The sequence below is a fragment of the Pelecanus crispus genome, chromosome Z (assembly GCF_030463565.1).
Source record: "Pelecanus crispus isolate bPelCri1 chromosome Z, bPelCri1.pri, whole genome shotgun sequence".
Lineage (NCBI taxonomy): Eukaryota > Metazoa > Chordata > Aves > Pelecaniformes > Pelecanidae > Pelecanus > Pelecanus crispus.
In genome coordinates this window covers 39156967-39178225 of record NC_134676.1, presented here as the reverse complement: position 1 = coordinate 39178225, position 21259 = coordinate 39156967, and the positions used below count along the sequence as shown (strand labels likewise).

Genomic DNA, 21259 nt, shown 5'->3' with positions numbered 1-21259 from the left:
TGTTTTGTTCTTAATCTCACTCAGCAATCAAAATGGACCCACAAAGTTCTGTGTATTTCCTTCAACAACAGGCTCATCACCACCGTGGGCAAGCATTGCAGGCAGTTGCAAAAGCCTCTTCTTTTACATTGGCTCTTAAACATCTCTGTAGGGAAGATTCCTCAAGGAAGATACACCTTCCTTTAAATTAAGCTTTAGAGCTGGATGCAAAACAAGACAGCACATCTTACTGTACTCTGAATCTGAGGCATGATGTCTACAAAGCATACAATACGTCATTAACAAGAAAAACTACCAGAAAACACTAACATGAAACTACAAACTTGAAGAAAATTCCTGGTCTACTTAATTTCTTATTCACTTGGTTATTTCAGTTTACATTTTTCTTTAGGTCTTACACAGAGTAGGATTTAAGCACTGATTTTAGTTTGCTCATTACCACACATTACAGATTTGAAAAGTCCAACACATATGTGCCATATGGCTTTTTTACAAGTTGAACTGGAAGGGAAACTGTAAGGGAAATTTCAGTCTTCCACTTGACCATTCAGCAGACAGTGAGCCATGCATTACTCACCTCTATTTTAATTTTCAAATATGCAACTAGGTAACAGGCTAATAGCTTTACTTTAACTCTCAACCAGACTGCACACCAATACATAGCTCCATTATATAATATGAATAGTGGGCAGCTGAAAGTATTTCTTTTACACTCCGTAGTCCACGGCACCACTAACCTTACAAACTCTTAGTGGATTAGGAAAATATCTAACCATTCTAAGCACTGCAGAACTTTATTAACTGAAGTGAAGGCAGAACTCATACTTTGAGTACTTCTTGAGTTCTTCTGAAGTGTCATCCACCATGTTGCTTTGTTTAGCTTCATGTGCCATCCCCTTGTAGAGCTTACAAGCCACAACAGCTTTGACCATGGCTTCCTCTCCATGCTGCCAGAAGAACATTGCCATCTTCTGCCTTTTCATTAACACTGCCCAAACCAGGAGGTCGTTATAGGGGTAGATAAAGCCAGACGACTCATAGTTCTCTGCAAAGTTTATATCCTCTTTCGATTTCTTCTTACACTTATGGAAAGCAGTGGATCTTTCCTATAAATTTGTTTTTCAAAAAGAAGAAAATCTCAATGAATGGTTGAGGTTCAGATTCATGTAAATAAAACTGCACATAAATCTGAATTGCAAGTAGCAAACTATTTGATTGTTGTATACCTTTAAGTCATAAACCACAGCTAGGATCACACTCAGATTACCAATGCTAAGCAGCAGGTAACATTAGTGGAGAAAACCCACCCCTTGCTCTGTACCCATGCCATTTATAGTGTCCTCTTCCACCGTGTTGGGCAGTCTCCAAACCCCGTAATACCAAGATCCTACTTTCACTCTTTTCTTGTACTTGTGTCATGACAGAAGAAAAAGCAATCAGTAGACTGAAACATACACCATGGACTTGTGATACTTAATTATTTTTACTGTCTGCCACACTTGTAATGTAAACTTGCTGTATGTTCATCTCTGGATATTTCTCCATTAAAGGCAAAGAAGAAGTCTCACTGGTGTAAGTGAGGTTGTCTCAGTGCTATAACGGGTTCATTTTGGCTCAGACTAATTCTAGTAATGCCATTTGAATTCATTCTACGTTATGTTTTGTCTGTCAGATATATATATGTGGTGGTCTTTCCCTTTTTATTGTTCTTTCTTTTATAATTTTCCAGATATTAGAACTGTATCTCTTCTTAGCAGGCTTACTGTAGCTACTTTAATCATGAGAATAATCAATCATGAGAAAACATCAGGAAAGTCAGATAATTCCTACTGTCGCTTCCAAATAAGAAGAGTTTTCACCCATGCTTGATGTTCAGAAATTTGGTGATACTACATTTCAGTGAACGAAAGCCCTTAGTAACAAATGGATGGAAGTTAAAAAGTATCACAGGAGGAGTCTGAGCTTGATTTCAACATTAAAATTGCAAGACCTGTACTTCATGAACAGTGAGCAGTAAAACATTACTTCCACTGGAATTTAAGTAGAATTATGATAACTAACAGCCTGACCAACATGTGCCTAAAATCTCCCAATAAAATGATTAGCAGCCTAATCTGTCCTAAACAAAGTCTTAGAATAAGGAATTATATTACCTTGTATTTGTAAGGGTGTGCTGTTCTGAAGAACTGAGAATGCAAAGTACTTTCAGTAGATCCCATCCTGCTACCCGTCTGATTACTCTGATGAAGGGAATGAGACAGGCTCTGAGAAAAGCTGGAGAGCACTCTCTAGATCCAAAGGCATACCATAAAACACAAGGAGAGAAATGCAAATTAGAGATGAAGTTTGCCTGTACTTATCTCTGATTGCAGTGGTGCCTGTAGAAACTGATGTTATTCAAAGACTAGTGAGTCAGCAATCACTATACCTACTACTGGAGCTTACACCATCAAGTTAAAAATAGCCTGTTTCACATCTAATTTAAAAAATATATATTTTTCTGAATCTCGAAATTCAAAATACTGATTTCCCCAATAGCATCCGCCAATTACAACAACAACAGGGCTTGCACCAGATTGGAATCAGCCAACCTGGAACCTCTTCCAAGTGCCTACACTTACAAAAAGTGTCATAAACCCTTTAAAAGACAGAAGTTTTCTGAACTTTTTGCTGACGATTTCCTCCAAAGGATGGCATGTCTAGCATCCCTGGGCAGCTGAATCATTAACGCTCTTCCCTGCAGTTCCTAGTTATATGATCATGTGGTTTCACCCATCCCTGTTAAGGTCATATTTCATGCAGATACAGCGAAGAGTGTTACAACTGCTCAAATATCTCTTTTTAAGCATTGTATTAAGCCAGTGACACACAGGAAGTTCTGTCTCTGTGTTTCTATTCACTCCAAGTAACGGTTTTCATTATTTCTTCTCTTTTCCCTGATCACCCTGGGGTTCTTCTATTAGTCATGAAAGCAGTACATGGGGACAAGAGGTTTTTGTTGTTTGTTTTTTAACATAGGGAAGTGCTTTAATCAAAGTCCAGTTCTACTCTGAAGACCAGGGAGAATTCTTATGTGGTAAATCTGCTCCTTCTGTGAATGATATTCAGCTAATTTATTGAGAACTGTAGGCTGCTTTCAAGTTACTGTTTTTGGAAAGTCAATGGGGAAAATGAAAGTGCTACTATCTTTGCACACTGCTGTTCTGAGGCAGTTTGTTGTTTGTAGAGGTGATACTACTGATATGCAGACATGGCACAATGCTATGCCGTACAGTGAAACACCTGAAGCATCTAGAAGGTGCAGGATGGCACACATGTCCAAGCACAACCCTCTGCCTGTACAAAGCCACTGCACCATGGGTGCAGCCTGGCACATCCAACGTAAGACTTCCCTTGTGATGACCAGGGCGTCACGAAAAAAGCTCTGCCAGGCAAACACAGCTCATTGGCCTGGGCAGGAAGATGCACTGCTAGCACTAAGCTGCTTCTAAGCGGTAAGACATCCGCTCAAAACTTGGGTCAGGGATCTCCGTGTTGCTCTTCACTATGCCATGTTGACATGCTCTAAGTCTACTTCAATGCCTGCTGAATTCAGTGTTTCTGTGATGTGGTTCAAGTTGCAAGAGCAGAAACATGCAACTGCTTCGCAAAAGGGAAAATGGTGGTCAGTACAGCCTTGTCGATCTTTATTGATAGATGACAGACAAAGAATACAACGTGGCTACAGGACACAAAGGTAAATTTACTGAACTAACAGTTAATTTAACAATCATCAGTGGTCTTGGGGGCAGGGAGTAGTGTAGGGAGGGATTTGTCTTTTATTTGCAACCTCTCTACAGTTGGCAAAGAGATTCATAAAACAGACAAACATGGCATACATTTAATGGATGCTCTTCAGACAAACCACAATGACAACCTGAGCTATTTTCAGGTGTCACATTTTCACTTTTCCTGGTGACCAGTGGTAGCCATTTCACCAAAGTTACCTTGTGTTTTCTGTAGAGATCATTGTAGAGAATTCGGAAATGCTTCCTTGTATAGCTGCTCCGATAAGCTCCACCAAGGAGGTACTCTATCACCAGCCCAATATCAATCAGTGATATCTTGTAATCCAAGGAAAGGGCATTCTGAAACACCAGATGTCACAAGCATTTCATGATGCTATTTTATGTAACATTCAACCATGTCAGAGCCCTAGTACTATGAGGGGAGTCTGGAGGAAGGTGCAATTGAGAGCCCCTGCATCTGTCAGGGAAGTGTACACGTTCATCAGGCATATGAAACTGCCCTAGGAGGGAGAACACAGGCACATCCACATTTTCAGTCTGAAAAGTGTGACATCTACAGTTCACTGCACCCACATCGCATAGGGACGTATACTGCAACGTTCACAACACCAGCTGCATTCAACAATGAGGGTAATGGTTCTTCAGGTTAATCACCAACAGCCACAGAGACTGATGAAAATCTTCTCATAACAAGAGAAAACTAGTATGGTATGATTTGCTCATTAAACTAGTTCATTAATTAAAAATGAAGAAGTGGATGAAGCATGTATTTAATGTTGTAGAGTAATTCCTGGAGACTGGTATCTCTTGTAGAGGCTCAAAACTGTCATGACAGCTAGGAGAGCAGCTGCATGCACATTAGCTGTACCTTCTGAGTCTCTCACCACTTCTGTTTAAAGCACCACTGCTTCCCAGTTTACCTCCACCATCCTTCCAAGACACAATATTTGTGACAAATTCTCTGAAGAACAGATTATCTTCCATGAAGATTTTAAAGATTATTGGTAAGACCTTTGTGGTGGTTTGACCCTGGCTGGATGCCAAGTGCCCACCTAAGCTGCTCTATCACTCCCCTTCTCAACTGGACAGGGGAGAGAAAATATAATGAAAAAGCTTGTGGGTCAAGATAAGGACAGGGAGATCACTCAGCAATTACCGTCATGAGCAAAACAGATTTGACTTAGGGAAAATGAGTTTAATTTATTGCCAATCAAAACTGAGTAGGGTAACGAGAAATAAAACCCCTCCCTTCTACGTGAGCTCAACTTTGCTCCCGATTTTTCTCTACCTCCTCCCCAAGAGCGGTGCAGGGGGATGGGGAATGGGGGTTGTGGTCAGTTCATCACATGTCATCTCTGCCGCTCCTTCCTCCTCAGGGGGAGGACTCCTCATCTCTTCCCCTGCTCCAGCGTGGGGTCCCTCCCATGGGAGACAGTCCTCCACGAACTTCCCCAGTGTGGGTCCTTCCCATGGGATGCAGGTCTTCACAAACTGCTCCAGCGTGAGTCCCTTCCACGGGGTGCAGTCCTTCAGGAGCAGACTGCTCCAGCGTGGGTCTCCCACGGGGTCACAAGTGCTGCCAGCAAACCTGCTCCAGCCTGGGCTCCTCTCTCTCCACGGGGCCACAGGTCCTGCCAGGAGCCTGCTCCAGCGCAGGCTTCCCATGGGGTCACAGCCTCCTTTGGGCACATCCACCTGCTCCAGCGTGGGGTCCTCCATGGGCTGCAGGTGGGTATCTGCTCCACCTCCATGGGCTGCAGAGGGACAGCCTGCCTCACCATGGTCTTCATCACAGGCTGCAGGGGAATCTCTGCTCCGGTGCCTGGGGCAGCTCCTCCCCTCCTTCACAGACTTTGGTGTCTGCAGAGACATATTCTCACTCCTCACTCCAGCTGCAGTTTGTGTCCCCATTTTTTTTTTTTTTTCTTCCCCTTCTTAAATATGTTATCCCAGAGGTGCTACCACTGTCGCTGATTGGCTTGGCCTTGGCCAGTAGTGGGTTCCTCTTGGAGCCGGCTGGCATTGACTCTATCGGACACAGGGGAGGCTTCTAGCAGCTTCTCACAGAAGCCACCCCTGTAGCCTCCTTGCTACCAAAACCTTGCCATACAAACCCAATACAACCTTAAACCACAACTCTTGCAAGTGAAAAATGGGCCTGTACATAGATGGGATCAGAGGCATTATGTATTCCTAGCGGTGTATGACTTTCAGACTGTGAAAAGTTGTTTTCTTCATTAGACTGAGATTTTTTTCAATCGACTTCAGTGGTAAGACTCAGTACAGCCAGCTAAGGCCACCCAGCCCTGGGGAACAGAAGGCATCAACATGCTGAGCACTCTGGGGCAAAAGCACGTCTCACAGGATAGAACTTGCCACATCTGTCATTGAGAGCTAGGCAAGTCTTTCTGACTACCTATACTTGTAGATACTTCTCTGCATTAAAAAGCATATTTTATGCTATCAGGGCAGACTGCAGTGTATCTCAATTCAAATGCAGCAGCAGCAAAGCTTGTCACACTAATGGAGGAAATAGTCTGAAAACCATGGTCACATCACTCTTGTGACTGTCCCACCTACTGTGTTACCATATTTAGTAAGACTGCAGCTGCACAACACATTCACAGAGCATTTACGCATACTTAGAGAAGCTCAGGTGAAAAAGGCTTTTCAGTGTTTAGACCTGTTTGCAGGTCCCAAGAGCGTTTAGCTTACCCAATGGCATAGAAAGTTTTGAAATTGTGCAACCATTTTCTACCTAAATTCCACTATTCCATTTCAAGTGCCAAAAGCTTCTCTTTAGATCACAACTAGTTTTCCCAGAGTGTCCTTGAGATGTAACCAGGCCATGGGTTTTAGGAGAGGGGTTATATCAAGGAGCAAATCATTTCAGTATCAGTGAGAAAGACACATTTCTCAGCCTGGAAGAGTTCAATATGTTTTCAACACTGAGATCTTCCAGATCTATCACATAAGTTAGACCTCAAATATGTCCATCAGGACGGGAAAATACAGAAGATAACTTGCTATGGAGACCAGAATACCCTGCATCTATCTACAGAACCATCACTGGGATTGACATGAGAGTCACCCACAATAAGAAAATCACACCAGAAATCCTACTACTTAAGACCACAGAACTGTGCAAACAGTCAGACTTACCATTTTATTTTATCTTAGCATTCATACACTGGAAGGAATTAGCCAATTAATCTAGTTTTGGATCTAGGCATCTCCTGCAGTGGAGACTAGATGCAGAAGGTACAGCTCATCCCTTCCTGGCTAAGCAGTGCTGTGAGGTAAAATAGATCACAGAAACACAATGTAAATTACTGACTAGCTAAATAACAAGGCTGACACTAAACTACCAGCAGAGCCAGTGCTCCATGCAGTAGTCATCCACTGCCACCTTCTGTTCTCCTAGGCAATGCAGCACATTAAAATTATATTCTATCTTGTCACAGTATCTTTTTGTTACTGCTCAACAAGGAAAGACTTTTTTAGCTTTGGGGGAAAAAAGAAAAGCTTAAAGCAATGAGCATAATTACTGCACTAATTCACTAAGTCTTTTGTACAATCACTTCATAATGTCACTTTAGTAACTTGAGAAAGAGAGTCTGATCTACAAGAACTGCTTGGCTTTGAAATTAAGGTACAGGACCCTTGGGAGCATTCAGTAGTAGTATGCTAGTTAATTGCTTAGGGGGATCAGTGGGATGAAGATAAAACCATTTAGTAGATATAGGAGCATAGTAACGAACCCATCACTTCTATTCCTAAAATTCCCCTGTATTACCTCATTGCAGTGTACCAGTGGACTGGTACTGACCAGCAGGGTTAGCTCAGTTGGTTAGAGCATGGTGCTAATAACGCCAAGTTCACAGGTTCAATCCCTGCTCACTGCAGGGGGGTTGGGCTCCATGATCTCTCAAGGTCCCTTCCAACCCAAAGCATTCTATGATTCTATGAAGTTCTAAGCTACTATTTTTGCTCCCCAGCCTTTCCTGTGTCTATTACCTGTTTTACATCTCGAACTAGGTGATGCAAAAGTAGATTTGATGGTCCTTGTTTCTGTGGTGTGAAAAGAAAACACAGGAAACAAACATGTCACTCTACATTAGAAAACCAATATAGTAAAAGAAAGCAGCTAAAAGATCTTTGGGATAAGCTACTGTGATTTAAATTATCCCCACAAACCTCTTAAAAACATTTCAACACCATCTGCAACACCTCTACTATCTTAAATCTTAACATATTCTAGAAAGAAGTTGGTATCACTTTGGTTAAACAACATATCATTTTCAGCAAGATAGGAATGTATCACATACCAGATTAAAATGAGAACATATTCCTCATGAGCTTCAGGTGAGTACTCAGTCTGGTTCATGTCAATGAATCAAAAATAAAAAGCTGGGACACCAATCCAAAAATCCAGCATGATAATCAAAAATGGTGAAAAAACTTTTTTTTTTTTTTTAAATCCTTCATAAAAATGTGGCCTAATTATCAAATCTCTTAAGCAAAATATTCTTTCTAGGCCTTCTTATTTAAAGTTGTACATTGGGATTTCAAATACTCACTGTATTGTAGAGTTCTTCCAAACGAGATATGGTAAGAAAACGGTGCATGTTCACTCCATGCTCTATTAACAACTTCACAAAATCCACACGGTCCATCACTAAAGCATCCAGCATTGCCTGTTCCAAGGCGCCAACCTCCAGAAGGACAGAGATGAAGGAAAAGCTTAGAGAAGTATTATCTTCTTTTGGAAATAAATAAAACATTCCTGGACAGCTAGGGATCTCTTTGTTACAATGATTTGTCTTTATGTATATTTAAAGGGCACAGTACAAAAGAAAAAATATGCTGGAGGAAGCATCTGTGTAAAAGATCCAACAGAGAGGGGGAGTAAAACTGAGTCTCCATAATCCCAATGTCTGTAGAGACTTTTACAAATCTAACTTTACAACCAGACTCTGATAATACATTCCCTACTCTTTAATTCACTTCAGAAGCTAATGTATGATAATGCAGGGGGTGGAGGGAAGCCTTTCTTTTTTGACATATAACAAAAGCCATTTCAAGGTACTGTATTTCAAGATCTCTCTATAGAACTTGAACTTCTTTAAAGCAGACTTCTTTTCAAATATGAGAGAGAATCTGCGTTACGATAAACTCTCTCAAAGACACCACGAAGCAGAGCTCTACCTACAACAGTGTCCAAACAGAGAAAGCACACTACTCATGGCACTTGCACAGAGCTCAGCAGGATTTCTACATGCAAAATAGCAAAGGAGTTGGACATATGAGGTTCATATAAATCCATATAAAGAATTTCTACAGAACCTGTATGCACAAAAAATGCAGTGGGGTGAGCAGAATTAGGATGCTGGGACACAAATGGGGTAGGTGCTAGTGCTAACTTGGCACAGAAGTTAGCCCTTTCCATGTTTGGCAGAAGTGATATTAAAAGATGACCAATAAATGTTACAGAATTCTCACATGTGAAAAGAAACTTATGCACTGTTCCTGACTTATTGGTGTTTCTTCCTGAAATATCTCAAAGTGACCGTTCTTGTATTAAATTTCCTCAAGCAGTCATTCCTTGCACTGGCAGTGTGTCTAAAGAGGTTTAGACAGCCGTGGTAACTACTACAATGACATTCTTTGTTGTAAAGTCCATTTGAGAGGGAGATGACATTTAAGCAGAAACATTGTTACAGCTGGTTACAATCTTCACCTTCTGAACTTTTAGGACCAGTGTTCTAAAAAAAATGGCCACAATCTGTGCATAATTGTGCATGTTTCCTTAATACTAAGACTTCATGGACAATCACCTAAAAATTGCTGCTTAAATATCTAATTCAAAATTTGGACACACAACCACAATAACCATGCACAAACTGTAGACCCTGACAATTACAGGTCTGGCCAACCCTGACAGATGAAGGTGTACTCCTCTTTAATTAAGAAAGCCACTAAGTCAAAAGCAAACTTTAAAACTGTGCTTGTGCATTTTTTTTTCTTTTTTTTCTTCTTTACAATGCATAAAGAAAATATTGTCATTTAAGATTTCTTTCCTGCTTAGTCGACAGAAAAACTTTCAGGAATATATATCATTCTATTTTTGCTTGGAGAAGCTGCAAGAGATGTAAGGCTTGTTTATTACGAGCTCTTTACATCTTACTTGAAGGGGAGAACATACTCATTATTTGACAATGACTTTTCATTCAAAATGAACAATTACACTGAAATAGACATGAACAGGTACATAGATCTTTTTCAGACATATCAGAAGCAGATGAGTGGGAGTAGGGGGACTGCCAGTGAATCTGTAAGGCCGGAGGATGATCAAGGTATAAAAGAAACATGCAAAGAAATAAGGCTATTGCAGAAATGGTAAATTAATTCATTGCTTCACTGCTCACCACAGAACATGTTAGGAAAGGTCCTACATCAAAGCTGTTCTTTATGGCAGACAAATCTGAAGAACTGTGTCAAATTGAAGTGTCAGTAGAAAAGATTATAGAATTCATCCGCAAAGTGGTAGCAAATTGTCAGGACCAGGTGGTATTCACCTAAGAGTTCCCAGGGAACTGAAGTACAGCTAAAATCAGCCCCTCTAAGAGCAGAATGGAAGACAGTAGAAAATATGCCAATTTTTTAAAAAAGGAAAAGGAGTATACAAGTTGTCAAAGTATGGCATATCAATACAGTTAGAATTTTGTAAGGCCAAATATAACGAAACTACAATAAGGAATATCAATAATAGCAAACAGAGTAAGAGGAAACAAGGCAGTTATGTTGTAGAAGGAAATCAGAACTCTACCAGAATTTTGGCAGGGACAATGATTGTAAGGCTGTCCGATTGATACCGTATGTTTGTATACCCACAAAAGACTTGATGATGGCTTTCTTGAAGGGCTTCTAAACAAATTAAATTTGTCACAAGCCAAAAGGTCCTCCAATTGTTTAATAACTGATCAAATGGTAGGGAAAAAGATTTTTAACAGTGGTGGGAGACCAAGAATATCCCACATATTGAATACTGACTTGACAATACTTGCTGATGATACAAAAATACTCTTCATAATAAAACCAAATAGGAGGAGGTACAGAAAAATCTCATAATACCAGCTAACCAGCCAAAAAGCAGGTGAAATTCAATATTGGTAAATGTGAAATAATGTGCATTTGGGAAACAACCCTACCTGCACATCAGTCTTGAAATCAACTCAGAAAAAATGTTAGTGGACATATCTTCTGAAAGCATGAATGTAAGTTGGATATAAGTTGGAAACAAGTAAAAAAGGCATACAGACTATAAGGGTTTATACTTAGAAGAATACAGAATAATGTATAAAATATTAGTATTTCACTAAATATCTCAGTGAAGAACCCCATATCTTGAATACTGGGTACAGTGCTGGTCTGCCTATCCCAAAAGATGGCTTTAAGACCTGAAAAAAATACACAAAAGAGCAGAAAAGATTGCCAGAAATATGGAAAAACTTAACAGATAATCACATTGGGAAAACCAAGAGTGAAGGGGAGGGACTATGCAATTGTTCTCTAAATTCTTCTGTGTCAAAGTGGTGGGGACTAGGAAAATGTTATTCGTTATTTCCCATACACATAGAATCACAGAATAATTTAGGTTGGAAAAGACCTTTAAGATCATTGAGTCCAACCGTAAACCTCATACCACCGAGTCCACCACTAAACCATGTCCCTAAGTGCCACATCTACACGTCCTTTAAATACCTCCAGGGATGGTCACTCAACCGCTTCCCTGGGCAGCCTGTTCCAATGCTTGACAACCCTTTCGGTGAAGAAATTTTTCCTAATAGCCAATCTAAACTTCCCCTGGTACAACCTGAGGCCACTTCCTCTCGTCCTATCACTTGTTACCTGGGAGAAGAGACCAACAACCACCTCTCTACAACCTCCTTTCAGGCAGTTGTAGAGAGCGACAAGGTCTCCCCTCAGCCTCCTTTTCTCTAAGCTAAACAACCCCAGTTCCCTCAGCCGCTCCTCATAAGACTGGTGCTATAGACGCTTCACAGCTTCTGATACAAGGAAGTTGTAGAGAGCAATAAGGTCTTTTCCAATGTAAACGATTCTATGATTCTTTGATTCTAACTAGCTGAAAGGCTGCCCAGGGAAGTGGTTGAGTCACCATCCCTGGAGGTATTTAAAGGATGTGTAGATGTGGCACTTAGGGACATGGTTTAGCGGTGGGCTTGGCAGTGTGAGGTTTACAGTTGGATTCAATGATCTTTTTTTTATGATCTCTAGGGTCTTTTCCAACCTAAATGATTCTGTGATTCTATTCTATGGTTCTATGATTCTATTATTATATCATTTATACTAATTCACCAGTCAAAGCAAGTTTCACCTGCCACAGTTCTCATGTAAACACAAAGGAATGATGCAGACTCACAGGCCTTGCCAACATATATCTTCAGTGATAAAAATGGCAAAAGCATAATGCTTCTCTCTTACTTCAACAGTATAGAATTTCAAGCAGTAAGATAGATGGTGTCCCCCTTTCTTTAATATCTTACACAGATGTGCTTCAATAAAGTTTATCAACAGTTCACAGCGGAGTTGTTGAAGGCAAAAAACTAAATAAACACAAATTTAAAAAGTACATGCTCTAAAATAATGAAAGAAGACACTGGGAAAAATACATTTTCTTCACAGATTCAAAACATAACAATGTATTGTAAAAAAATAGAGGCAAAAATATGCACATAACATTGTGTATATGCAAATCTCCATATTCCATAAAAACGAAAGTCTGTTGGACAGAAACACTGTTAAGGTTATGCAGTCAAATGGTCAAAAGTTATCAGATGGTACAATTATTCATTGCTCAATCATATACTATGTTTCCCCAGAGGGCTTAGTCTAACTCAGTTCACAGAGTGAATGATGCTTTCTTAGCAGGGACCTATTCAACATTTTGTTCTAACTTTATTGTTCCAGGCTTCGCACATCCCTTATTATTCACACACTGTTCAAATCCTGAAAATGAAACAGGCAATTTCCTTCTTGCCTTTCAGGCACTCAACACTATTTATTTTTACCAGGTTTTGTGCAAGAACACGACGTGATCATCTCCACAGATAGTGAACTGAGCCCAAAGAGGTAACAACAACAAAAAAAATCCTTTAATTCATGGATGCCCAATTGTAGGCAACTCAGGCATAGTCCTCCATGTATTCAGCCTTATACACCACAGGAAAATACGGACTAGTGATCAATACATTCAGCTCCTTTGTTGTGTCAAACAACCAGCTACGGTCACTCAAAAAAAATATACCCACTGTCGCTTTTCCAAAATTTACATTGGAAAGAAGAAAAGGCACCCGGGACTGGAAAAATCAACCTTGCAATTCTCAGAAGGGAAAACTTAACAAGTACTTCTGTGAGCATCAGATACAATTCCTTGAAGAAAATATTTACTCTTATAACAAATGGGAATAGCATGTGTTGAGGCAGATACAGCTTTATACTTATCATCTATAAAAATCGTATTATGTACATAAAAACTCACTTAGGGAGGGTTACACTTAAATACCAGATTACATGTGAAAACTTGAAAAACGTAATTTATAGGACTGATTCAATTGCTACTGTATGTTCTTTCATATGCATATAATTAATGTAGGTCTAAATCGTGGCTTGCCTTGATTGCAGCTGTCCCTAAGAAACAATATCTGAAATAATGCCATGATGCCATGCTACCATAGTTAATTCTACCTTTTTTTTACCTGGTAAAGGGACCATGATTTCTGTATTTCTGTCTAGAGTTAGGGAAATAGAGGCAACACTCCATCAGAGATTACTCCTTTGGAGTACTCTGAGCTACAATGAAATATCCTTGACCACCAATGATTGCCAACAGAGGCTTGAGGAATACATATCCAGAAGGACCACTGAAACTATTTGGAAAAGCTAGCAGCAAAAACTACAGGAATTTTAGATATTAACTCTTCTCTGGGGAAATAAATGTGTTTGATTTTTCATCTGACGCAGTCTGCAGTTGAATACTTTGCAATTTTAAGAATGCCTCTCCAAAATCAAAGACGGTTACTCCAGAAGACTGACTCCAAGCATCAAACTATTCATTAATTAAAGCCTGACAAATGCAAATCATGAAAAATTAATCATCATAATGAAGCTTAAAGCCACTGTGAAAATTAAAAGATAGTAGTACCTTCCAGTGTTGTCCATAAACCAGTATGTGTTTCTTGGCAATATCTAGGCGGTTCCAGGCCAACGCCAAATCTAGCTGATCTGAAGCAGACATATTTGCACCTAGGAAATGAGCAAAGGACCTAGCAGTTTTCACACATTGTTGTTACTCCTTTGCTTTGAAAAGGTCAGCCAATGGGACTGTAAGTCAGATGAAAACTGGTCATATTTTTAGATACGTACCTTTCAAGAGTGCAGTCAGAATTGCCAAATCAATGTCCTGCTGATCTTCTGACTCCGCATCAAATATGGTTATCTGTTAGAATTGCAGAAGTATACTATTTGAGGTGAGGCAGAGAAGTCTGTAGCTATTTCTTCTTGGTAAGGGCTGTGGTAGATTAAATCATACACATTTCAACACAAACAATGGCAAAGGCCCAGACATGATTTTCCTTTGTTTCAGACAGAAGATGTACCATTTTACTTTTTAGTGCAATGGTATCCCGGGCAAACTGGCATCAACCTACTGCATAATAACATGAGCCTATTTCCTTTTGATTAGCCTTTAAAGCTGAGAAATGTAAAAATGCAACATCGTTGATATCTACTCAGTTTTCAGCTAGAAAACAGATCCTCAAGTAAAGTAAAACAAAAAATAATAAAGACATATCGGGTAGTTTCCATTTTAGTGATCATTTCTACAATTGTAATTACTCCCATAACACATATGTGGTACTCCATCATATTTGAAGCATCGTGGCAGACTGGTGAAGTTCCCAGTGACTGGAAAAGGGGAAACATAACCCCCATTTTTAAAAAGGCCAAAAAGGAAGATCCAGGGACCTACAGGCTGGTCAGTCTCACCTCTGTGCGTGGCAAGATCATGGAGCAGGTCCTCCTGGAAACTATGCTAAGGCACATGGAAAACAGAGAGGTGATTGGTGACAGCCAACATGGCTTCACTAAGGGCAAATTGTGCCTGACAAATTTGGTGGCCTTCTGTGACAGGGTTACAGCATTGGTGGATAAGGGAAGAGCGACTGATGTCATCTACCTGAACTTGTGCAAAGCATTTGATACTGTCTTGCAAAATATCCTTGTCTCTAAAATGGAGAGACATGGATTTGATGGGTGAACCACTTAGTGAGTAAGGAATTGGCTGGATGGTCACACTCAAAGAGTTGCTGTCAATGGCTCAATGTCTGGGACCAATGCTGAGTCGTGTCCCTCAGGTCCCTACTGGGACCAGGATTATTTAACATCTTTGCTGGGGACATGGACAGTGGGACTGAGTGCACCCTCAGCAAGTTCGCAGATGACACCAAGCTGAGTGGTGCAGTTGATACTCTAGAAGGAAGGGACGCCATCTGAAGGGACGTTGACAAGCTAGAGAGGTGGGCCTGTGTGAACCACATGAAGATCAACAAGGCCAAGTGCAAGGTCCTGCACCTGGGTCAGAGCAATCCCAAATCCCAATACAGGCCAGGCAATGGAGTGAGAGCAAACCTGCAGAGAAGGACTTGGGGGTATTGGTGGATGCAAAACTGGACTTCAGCAAAGCCTTTGACACAGTCTCCCATAGCATTCTCCTTAGGAAGCTGGCGGCTCATGGCTTGGGCGGGCGTACTCCTTGCTAGGTAAAAAACTGGTTGCGTAGCTGAGCCCAGAGAGTAGTGGTGAATGGAGTTAAGTCCAGTTGGCAGCCAGTCACGAGCGGTGTTCCCCAGGGCTCTGTTTTGGGGCCAGTCTTATTTAATATCTTTATCAACGATCTGGATGAGGGGATTGAGCGTGCCCTCAGTAAGTTTGCAGATGACGCCAAACTGGGTGGGAGTGTTGATCTGCTCGAGGGTAGGATGGCCCTGCAGAGGGACCTGGACAGGCTGGATTGATGGGCCGAGGCCAACTGTATAAGGTTCAACAAGGCCAAGTGCTGGGTCCTGCACTTGAGTCACAACAACCCCATGCAACGCTACAGGCTTGGGGAAGAGTGGCTGGAAAGCTGCCTGGCTGAAAAGGACCTGGGGGTGCTGGTTGACAGCCGGCTGAACATCAGGCAGCAGTGTGCCCAGGTGGCCAAGAAGGCCAACAGCATCCTGGCTTGGATCAGGAATGGTGTGGCCAGCAGGAGCAGGGAGGTGAGTGTTCCCCTGTACTCGGCGCTGGTGAGGCCGCACCTGGAATACTGTGTCCAGTTTTGGGCCCCTCAATACAAGAAAGACATTGAGGTGCTGGAGCGTGTCCAGAGAAGGGCAACAAAGCTGGTGAAGGGTCTGGAGCACAGGCCTTATGAGGAGCGGCTGAGGGAAGTGGGGGTGTTTAGCCTGGAGAAGAGGAGGCTGAGGGGAGACCTTATCGCTCTCTACAACTACCTGAAAGGAGGTTGTAGTGAGGTGGGTGCTGGGCTCTTCTCCCAAGTAGTTAGCGATAGGACGAGAGGAAATGGCTTAAGCTGCGTCAGGGGAGGTTTAGGTTGGAAATTAGGAAAAATTTCCTTATGGAAAGGATGGTCAAGTATTGGAACAGGCTGCCCAGAGAGGTGGTGGAGTCACCATCCCTGGAAGTGTTCAAAAAGCAGGTAGACGTGGCACTTTGGGACATGGTCTGGATGATCTTAAAGGTCTTTTCCAGCCTAAACAATTCTATGATTCTATAAGCCAGCAATGTGCACTCACAGCCCAGAAAGCCAATTTTATCCTGGGCTGCATCAAAAGAAGTGTGGCCAGCAGGTCGAGGGGGGTGATTCTCCCCCTCTAGTCCACTCTCGTGAGACACAACCTGAAGTACCGTCTTCAGTTCTGGGGGCCCCAGGATAAGAAAGACATGGACCTGCTTGAGTGGGTCCAGAGAAGTGCCACAAAGATGATTAGGGGGCTGGAGCACTTTCCCTGTGAGGACAGGCTGAGAGTGCTGGGGTTGTTCAGCCTGAAGAAGAGAAGGCTCCAGGGAGACCTTGGAGCAGCCTTCCAGTACTTGACAGGGGCCTACAGGAAAGATGAGGAGGGACCCTTTATCAGGGATTGTAGTGACAGCACAAGGGGTAATGCTTTTAAACTGAAAGAGGGTAGATTTAGATTAGATACTAGGAAGAAATTCTTTACTGTGAGGGTGGTGAGGCACTGGAACAGGTTTCCCAGAGAAGTTGTGGATGCCCTATCCCTGGAAGTGTTCAAGGCCAGATTGGACGGGGCTTTGAGCAACCTGACCTAGTGAAAGGTATCCTGGCCCATGGCAGGTGGGTTGGAACTAGATGGTCTTCAAGGTCCCTTCCAACCCAAATAATTCTATGACTCTATGATTCTACTCGCAAATGAGCACGTGTGCCGCTAAACATACCAACAGGTTTGGAAAGTACATTTCAATACTCAGAGGCAAGTTCTAGCACAATCCTGTGAGTAGAAGAATGGATGGAAGCATTTCTAAATCACAAATAAGAGACTACTAGAGAAGAAAAAAAGTAGGAATTACTTGATCTTTCCTGCGAAAACGAAGATGTCTGGCCTTTCACTAAAATGAGAAAGGCTGTCATTTCACAAGCAACCACTGAGACTTGAGAAGTTACCTAAACAGGCTCTGTGGAGCTACCCAATATATAAATTAGCACTGACACCTTTGTGTTATCTTTACATTAGAGCTACCACCATTACTTCTGCAACTGCTGTGCCCATGCCAACCCACCACAGAAAGTGCAAAAAGTATAACACCAAATGAAGACATCCTAAACTTGCAGCATGAACCCCACTCACAGACTGTCTGTGCTCCATGCATTCCATCAAAATGTGAAATAGATGACTGGACTGTTTCTGTCCCAAGCTAAATGTGTTTTGAATCATCACCAAGACCTCCTCCTTCACTTGAGGGCGCAGCTCCCTGAAAAACAGATACACAAGCAAGAGTATGTGTATTTTCAGATACTTGTTACCAGCCCAAATGACACCTCAGCAAAAGACAAAACTTGTGCTAAGCAGAAACATTCAAGAAATCTCTTTTATTTCTGCTTCTCTGTTGACTTATTCCTGCCTTCTTTCAACAAAACAAAGCAAAGGCATCCAATAACATAAATTATTATTCACACAGGCATTAGTTTTGACCTTACATATATAGTATTGGAAATAGAAGAAAGGAAAAAGTTAACAATTTTCAAAAAACTGGCTGTGAATATAGAGCTAAAAATCACTACAAGTTCAGAAAACTTTTTCTTTCTTTCAATAATCATATAGGGTTAAAACTAAATTCCTGATTATTTGCTCATTAGGCTTCATACATCTCCCATCTTTTTTCCCCTCATTTATCTTTCCATTAACTCTTTTGTCCATATTTTCCTTTTCTTTTGAAATGGCAGGATTTTTTTTTAAAGATCAAAAATATGGAAGAAAAAGCAAGTGAAGAAAAAAGTTCTCAATACAACACACTACGGAAAAATACCACCCCCACAAAAGAATATCTAGGAAAAAAAATTAACAATTAGGATATAAATTTTATTAAATTCTTCATTTTCTTAATTGGAATGAACCCAGACCACCTTTTTAAAATTTGATTTTTTAATTTACAAAGCCCTTTTGACTTTGAAAAACTTTCACAAAAATATTAATTGGCTATACAAAAATAAATACATATTTATTTCCATTTTGTATGTAAAAATTTCATCAAGGTAGGTTTAATAGAGTCTGCAGCTGAGGCTGCACTGCAGGCGACAGGAAAGAGTTACAGCTAGACAAGGATGAAAAATCTGCGTTACCACTGGGTTACCACAAAGCCAAGGAACCTTAGTTCTTCTCTACCCTCTACCCCAGCCTGAGGCTCCTACAGCAACCAACTCCAGCCCGAGTCTCAAAAGCTTTGTGCAACCCAAATCCAAGCCCACTTACAAAATACTGATGGCAGGAGAAAGGATTGAGTCAAAACCCAAGCAGGCACTGTGGGGTCACCCGGCAGTGTCCCTTGCCAAAGGTGAGAAACATTGTAATAACTCAAAATAGCTAGATGCAGTTTCTTTTTCCTCTTCAAAAAAGTCTTAGTAAATTTGGCAGAATAATTCTTTCAGCTCTAGTTTGAGGAAGGAGGAAACTCTGCTCTCTCTTCACAGAAGGAAAAGCCAGCAAAATACCATGGTGGGATCATTACTAGAAGCATTAGAAATTATCCCAGCAGTTTTGAGACAAGCATTTTCAGGTCCCTCCCAATACGACAGACCAAGCAGGAGGAGCATTATGCCACTACTCACCCTGTATCACCCATGTGTTTGTGGGTAAAAGCCAGGATATCTGCAGCTCTGCCAGTGCCCTCATAGACCACCACGGGGACAGCTGGGCTGGCCCTCATGTACTCCCACACCATTAGGATCACATTGGGGCCTCCTTCCACCACCAACCCCACTACGGGTACACCTTGGCCCATTCCTGTTTCAAAACACACCTAACCAGTTACAAACAGGTCTCAGTCACACAAAAAAATCAGAACATCTGGTAAATAAATACTCATGACGGAGTCTCATACATGATTCAATGGAGAGGAAATCATGCCTTCACCATCTCTAATTTGACTTGCACTTTTTAAGACTTTCACAGAACTTCTGCAACCACATCATAAAGACCATGAAAACCTCCTGATAAAATTGTAAGCAGCCCTAGCGTCGGAAAGAAAAAACATCCTTCAGAATATCCTTCTGCCTTTTATGATATCTCTCCCATGCAAGGACATAGACAGCATTTGAAATGTCGCCAATATCCATTTGTTTACCTAAACACGTAGAAAAGTAATCAGGCACTTCTTTACAGCCTTTCGCAAGTTTAACAGTAGCAGGATGGGGTTTTTAACAATCAGAAATAAATTTCAAATAAAATCCAATAGAAATGGAAAACCAACAGAAAGTCTGACTTGCAAAAACTCATAGTAAGAGATGATATAAGAGGCTGAGTAAGAAGCTCTAAATATGAACACATTAAAAATTGGGTAAGTTTCTAAGTTTGTAAATACTATAATGTGAGCAGATAAAGGAAACAAGGATTCAACACCATAACTCTGTTAATGTCTTTTTAACATACATCAAGATTTAAATCACTAGGTAAGAGTGAACTTCCGCAAATAATTTATACAATCTAGTGCATGAAAAGAAATTACTGTACAGACAAGCAATGAAAGTTACACAATCTGACAAACAAACATTGACTGAAGGTATTCCTTTCGCAACCAGTCTTTGTTTCTGTACCTGAGGATGTCACAGGCTTGCAACACAGAAGAGTGATGAGGATAAAAGCAATGAACGGGGGAAGAAGGATTCAAATTCCACTGAATCTGACACTTTTTCCAGCTAGCAAAATGCTGGGAAACTGTCTAGTGCTGATATAGACACCATGCAAAACCGCGAAGTGAGCAAATGCTCAATACTCACTAAATAATCTGAGTCATTTAGATGTCTCTACAGCTGAGAAACCAAAGTGCGAGTTAGGCCAAATGCATAATGCTTTATAAAAATGCTGTCCTTTTCATTTTCATGATCTTCAGAGTTCAAGACATGTGCAATTAATAACTTTCAACCTTAGTGAAATCTATGGCAAATGAAGATGTACAAGATGTTAACAGGAAACGTCAAGTACCTCCACAACTTTAAAGACAGGTTTTTCTGTCGTAAAGCTGACCACAGCAGTACTCACTTGTGTGTATTTTTTGAAGTGATATGTACTTCTCCAAATTCCTCCTGAGCGTCATTTCATTCCCATACTTGCCTACTGTCCCATCATCTGCCATTAGAAAATGAGAATGCATGCTGTTGAGGGTACTTAGCTTGCTGAGTGGATTACCAATGGTCTGGTACAGGCAAACTACCTAAGAAAACCAAAATAAAAAGATCTTCAAAGAAACCAGTAAGATATCACCATTTATGTTGCCTTGCTTGCACGTATTTCTTCATCATACTGAGATCTTCTGAAAGCCTCCATCACGCTTTTTGCCGCTCTACTCAAATATGGGTTTTCACTTGATTCTTAACAGCAACAAAACCACAATTAATACCACAGAAAAAATTTCTGATTAGGCTTTCAGTCCTTAGGCAGAGTCACCACCTGCCTTTCTTTGCAACAGTTGAAACACAATGGCATATTTTTCCCAGATGTATTCCCATTCAAAACATGTATATGAGCTATCATTTATCAGGAATTATTTACCCTGTCCTGGTTTCGGCTGGGATAGAGTTGATTTTCTTCCTAGGAGCAGGCATAGTGCTGTGTTTTGGATTTAGTAGGAGAAGAATGTTGATAACACGCTGATGT

General features: G+C 41.0%; 1 protein-coding gene across 1 annotated transcript in view; it reads right to left on the bottom strand.

Moving 5' to 3' along the window:
* Positions 1–21259, bottom strand: part of TRPM6 (transient receptor potential cation channel subfamily M member 6) — a 94527-nt gene that overhangs the window by 47736 nt on the left and 25532 nt on the right. Inside the window, exons 7-16 of the mRNA XM_075727092.1 lie at positions 20645–20816; positions 19216–19390; positions 17738–17861; positions 14235–14307; positions 14014–14114; positions 8369–8503; positions 7806–7859; positions 3987–4127; positions 2154–2264; positions 826–1106 (exon numbers count right to left, since the gene is read on the bottom strand). Coding sequence (XP_075583207.1) covers positions 826–1106; positions 2154–2264; positions 3987–4127; positions 7806–7859; positions 8369–8503; positions 14014–14114; positions 14235–14307; positions 17738–17861; positions 19216–19390; positions 20645–20816 — 1367 coding nt within the window. The remainder of the gene's footprint in view (positions 1–825; positions 1107–2153; positions 2265–3986; positions 4128–7805; positions 7860–8368; positions 8504–14013; positions 14115–14234; positions 14308–17737; positions 17862–19215; positions 19391–20644; positions 20817–21259) is intronic.